This window comes from Perca flavescens, unplaced genomic scaffold (assembly GCF_004354835.1).
Source record: "Perca flavescens isolate YP-PL-M2 unplaced genomic scaffold, PFLA_1.0 EPR50_1.1_unplaced_scaf_44, whole genome shotgun sequence".
In the NCBI taxonomy this organism is placed as follows: Eukaryota; Metazoa; Chordata; class Actinopteri; order Perciformes; family Percidae; genus Perca; species Perca flavescens.
The window spans coordinates 27,501-32,455 of record NW_021166696.1 but is presented as its reverse complement, the minus strand read 5'-3'; the positions used below and the strand labels follow the sequence as shown (position 1 = coordinate 32,455).

Genomic DNA, 4,955 nt, shown 5'->3' with positions numbered 1-4,955 from the left:
GGTGGAAATATGCTGGCTCTATACACGCTTAAAAGTCCTTATTATTTACATGGAGTCTGGTGGAGATATGCTGGCTCTATACACGCTAAAAGTCCTGATTATTTACATGGAGTCTGGTGTAGTTGTTGATGGTGATTTCGGGCTGTTTCATGTTAAACTAAAAGGATCTTACTCTTTAACTAAAAGGTCTATCTCTGTAGGGATCCATCCCATAATGTTGTCAGACTCTTTTGTGTGTGTGTGTGTGTGTGTGTGTGTGTGTGTGTGTGTGTGTGTCTCTCTGTGTGTGTGTGTGTGTGTGTGTGTGTGTGTCTCTGTGTGTGTGTGTGTCTGTGTGTGTCTCTGTGTGTGTGTGTGTGTGTGTCAGTCTCTGTGTGTGTGTGTGTGTGTGTGTGTGTCTCTCTGTGTGTGTGTCTGTGTGTCAGTCTCTGTGTGTGTGTGTCAGTCTCTCTGTGTGTGTGTGTGTGTGTGTGTGTGTGTCTGTGTGTGTGTCTGTGTGTCTCTCTGTGTGTGTGTGTGTGTCTGTGTGCTCTCTCTGTGTGTGTGTGTCTCTGTGTGTGTGTGTGTGTGTGTGTGTGTGTCTGTGTGTCAGTCTGTGTGTGTGTGTGTGTGTGTGTGTGTGTGTGTGTCAGTCTCTGTGTGTGTGTGTGTGTGTGTGTGTGTGTGTGTGTGTGTGTGTGTGTGTGTGTGTGTGTCTGTGTGTGTGTCTGTGTGTGTCTCTGTGTGTGTGTGTGTGTGTGTGTGTGTCAGTCTCTCTGTGTGTGTGTGTGTGTCTGTGTGTGTGTGTGTGTCAGTCTCTCTGTGTGTGTGTGTAACTATCAGAATCAGAGGAATGGTTGATATTGATGATGTAATAACTTGCTAATATTAAAACATGTGTGTCTCCCCCTGCTGGTCAGAGTCGGTTCCTACAGCTCACTCAAACTTCAAAACTCATTTAAGAAAAGTGTTTTTATTATAAATAATCTCACAGACGAGTTTGTTCGTCAGCTGTGTTTGGCATTTATCTCTCGTAATATTTAGACATTTATTCATGAAAGAAATCCAGTGATGGGGCGCCCGGTTAGCTCAGTTGGTAGAGTGGGCGCCCATATATAGAGGTCTACTTCTCTCCCCTTACATGCCTGTATCTGTCCTGTCAATAAAGGCCTAAACATGCCCAAAAAATAATCTTAAAAATAAATAAATCCAATGATCTTTAGTCAGGTGCTCCCACATTAATTCTCAAAATATTTAAACTTTTTAATAAAAATCAGCTGACCTTCATTTTCTCAAAATATTCAGTTTTTTTTCCAAAAACTTTTTGGACTATTTTCTTGTAATATCAAACAATTATTTTGTGTTTTTGAAAAAATTTCACAAAATTTCCAGATTTTGTGACTTTTTTTGTTGTTTGTTTGCAATATTTCAACTTTTATTTTCTCAAAATGTTCCAACGATCTTTGTTCAGGGGGGTTTCTCCTAAATCTGATTTAATGCAGGTAGCTGGTGGGAGTCTGGACTTTGTTTACAGTAAGTAGAGATAATGTCGGTGCTGAAATAAAGAAAAGAATCTGTTTATTGGTTAAAAGTCAGCAGCTCTGCTCATTAAACTGAACAGAAGCCTTTAATATCCCACACAGAGCCAGGGCCTTGAACCCACCGTTTCCTGTACACACAGTTTGGTAGAGAGGGACAAACTTATTCTAAACATTTACAGACACACAAAGTTACAAATCATACATGAGGCCAGAGGCGGCGGCCATGTTCACCGCGTTGATCACATGATCGCTGATGTCATCGGCTCAGGTTAAAAGTCAGTTCAGGGTCCCTGATCCACAGTGGGAAACGACAGTTTCTCCAGAATCAGAACTCCACCCAGAGTCTGCGTTAAACAAAGAATCCATAAAGACTCACGGTGGAAATATGATCGTCTACACAGAATCTGTGGATGGTTTGATTTATTTTTACAGTTTTAGGATGAAAAACGGGAGGATTTAACAGACGGGGAGTCAAACTCCCTTTCACTCGAGGGCCAAACACGTTCAGTTTAAATACCCTCCGCTGGAGTATAGCAGATCGCTTTGTGTGGTCATTTGATGTTGCTTTTTCAGACTTTTTGTGGCTTTCTTTGTCACTTTTATTAAACATTTGTTACTTTAATTAAACATTTGTCACTTTTATTAAACATCTGTCACTTTTATTAAACATTTGTCACTTTTATTAAACATTTGTCACTTTTTGCACCATTTTCTTGCCTCCTTTGTCTCGTTTAAGGGCTTTATGTCCAACTTCGGTCGACATAAAGCCCTTGAAAAGTCAGCAATGGGTTCCTTAACCATCACAAGAGTTTAGAAAAACCCAGCCTGACAGAGACCAGAGTTTATATGAAAACTCTTCTCCGCTTCAGATTCTCAAATTTGAGAAATCGGCCAAAATTCTGCTTCTGAGTGAGGCGTGATGGACGGGCCCAAACCTAAATTAATTAAGAGTTAAACCCTCGAGTCTGACGCGCTGTGAGTGGAATCCGTTCTGGGACATTATGAAGAAAGTCTGGGAGGAAGTCTGCCGACTCCTGGGTCACCCACATGCTGTTAGGAACAGCTGATGTTTCCAGATGTTAGGAACAGCTGATGTTTCCAGATGTTAAAAAGGTAGACTACGCAACCTGTCCCTCCTGGGTCCCCCTACAGGTGGTCTCATGGAACTACAGCTGTAGTTCCATGAGACCACCTGTAGGGGGACCCAAGAGGGAAAGATGTGTAGTGTGCCTTTAAGATCAGCTGATGCTGTCCAGATGTTAGGATCAGCTGATGCTGTCCAGCTGATGCTGTCCAGATGTTAGGATCAGCTGATGCTGTCCAGCTGATGCTGTCCAGATGTTAGGATCAGCTGATGCTGTCCAGCTGATGCTGTCCAGATGTTAGGATCAGCTGATGCTGTCCAGATGTTAGGATCAGCTGATGCTGTCCAGATGTTAGGATCAGCTGATGCTGTCCAGATGTTAGGATCAGCTGATGCTGTCCAGCTGATGCTGTCCAGATGTTAGGATCAGCTGATGCTGTCCAGCTGATGCTGTCCAGATGTTAGGATCAGCTGATGCTGTCCAGATGTTAGGATCAGCTGATGCTGTCCAGATGTTAGGATCAGCTGATGCTGTCCAGATGTTAGGATCAGCTGATGCTGTCCAGATGTTAGGATCAGCTGATGCTGTCCAGATGTTAGGATCAGCTGATGCTGTCCAGCTGATGCTGTCCAGATGTTAGGATCAGCTGATGCTGTCCAGATGTTAGGATCAGCTGATGCTGTCCAGATGTTAGGATCAGCTGATGCTGTCCAGATGTTAGGATCAGCTGATGCTGTCCAGATGTTGCTCCTCAGCGGCCATGGCGGCGGCCTGCAGCGTCTCCGTGTCGCTCTGCAGCTGTTTCCTCTCGTTGTGCATGTTGTTCTCGTGGCGCTTCAGATCAGACGCCTGGAAACACAGAGAGACACTGAACTCACCACGGGACAAACACAGAGACACTGAACTCACCACGGGACAAACACAGAGACACTGAACTCACCACAGAGAGACACTGAACTCACCGGCGCAGACACTGAACTCACCGCGCAAACACTGAACTCACCGCGCAAACACTGAACTCACCGCGCAAACATTGAACTCACCGCACGGGCACTGAACTCACCACACGGGCACTGAACTCACCGCGAGGGCACTGAACTCATCGCGAGGACACTAAACTCATCGCGAGGACACTGAACTCACCGCGAGGACACTAAACTCATCACACTCACCGCACGGGCACTGAACTCACCGCGAGGGCACTGAACTCATCGCGAGGACACTAAACTCATCGCGAGGACACTGAACTCATCGCGAGGACACTAAACTCACCGCGAGGGCACTGAACTCACCACACTCACCGCACGGGCACTGAACTCACCGCGAGGGCACTGAACTCATCGCGAGGACACTAAACTCATCGCGAGGACACTGAACTCACCGCGAGGACACTAAACTCACCGCGAGGACACTAAACTCACCGCGAGGACACTGAACTCACCGCGAGGGCACTGAACTCATCGCGAGGACACTGAACTCACCGCGCAGACACTGAACTCACCACGGTAACACACAGACAGCAGCGCTGTAGCCAGGTTTTCTACTGACAGGATATTATTGGATGGATCCTATTGGCTCGTTGAGTATCTCTGGGAGCCCATTGGCTGGGATGACCTAACGCTACCCTGAACTGTTGATGATGGGATGTTGGGGAGAGGGTTTCCATGGTTACCTTGGCGAAGGCTTTGGTGCAGGACGGACAGACGAACGGTTTCTCTCCTCGGTGTCTCCTCTCGTGGTCCTTCAGGTGAGACTTGTGTTTAAATGCCTGCAGACAGACAGGTAGAGAGAGAGAGACGGGTGAGACACGGTAGAGACAGACAGGTAGAGAAAGAGAGAGGTGAGACACGGTAGAGACAGACAGGTAGAGAGAGAGACAGGTGAGACACGGTAGAGACAGACAGGTAGAGAGAGAGACAGGTGAGACACGGTAGAGACAGACAGGTAGAGAGAGAGACAGGTGAGACACGGTAGAGACAGACAGGTAGAGAGAGAGACAGAAAGGTGAGACACGGTAGAGAGACAGACAGGTAGAGCGAGAGAGAGACAGGTAGAGACAGACAAGTAGAGCGAGCGAGAGAGAGGTGAGACATGGTAGAGAGACAAACAGGTAGAGCGAGAGAGAGACAGGTGAGACACGGTAGATAGACAGAAATCTCACAGGTAGAGCGAGAGAGACAGGTGAGACAGGTAGAGAGACAGACAGGTAGAGACAGGTGAGACAGGTAGATAGACAGACAGGTAAAGCGAGAGACAGGTGAGACAGGTAGAGACAGACCGGTAGAACGAGAGAGACAGTTGAGACACGTTAGAGACAGACCGGTAGAGAGAGAGACAGGTGAGACACGGT

The 4,955-nt window shown here is 46.7% G+C and overlaps 1 protein-coding gene across 1 annotated transcript in view; it reads right to left on the bottom strand.

The window, feature by feature from the left end:
* Positions 1-2,927: 2,927 nt before the first annotated feature.
* The window catches only part of LOC114551747 (zinc finger and BTB domain-containing protein 14), a 20,806-nt gene continuing 18,778 nt past the window's right edge, over positions 2,928-4,955 (bottom strand). Inside the window, exons 8-9 of the mRNA XM_028572707.1 lie at positions 4,278-4,373; positions 2,928-3,454 (exon numbers count right to left, since the gene is read on the bottom strand). Of these exons, the coding sequence (XP_028428508.1) occupies positions 3,329-3,454; positions 4,278-4,373 (222 nt within the window). The 3' untranslated portion in view covers positions 2,928-3,328. The remainder of the gene's footprint in view (positions 3,455-4,277; positions 4,374-4,955) is intronic.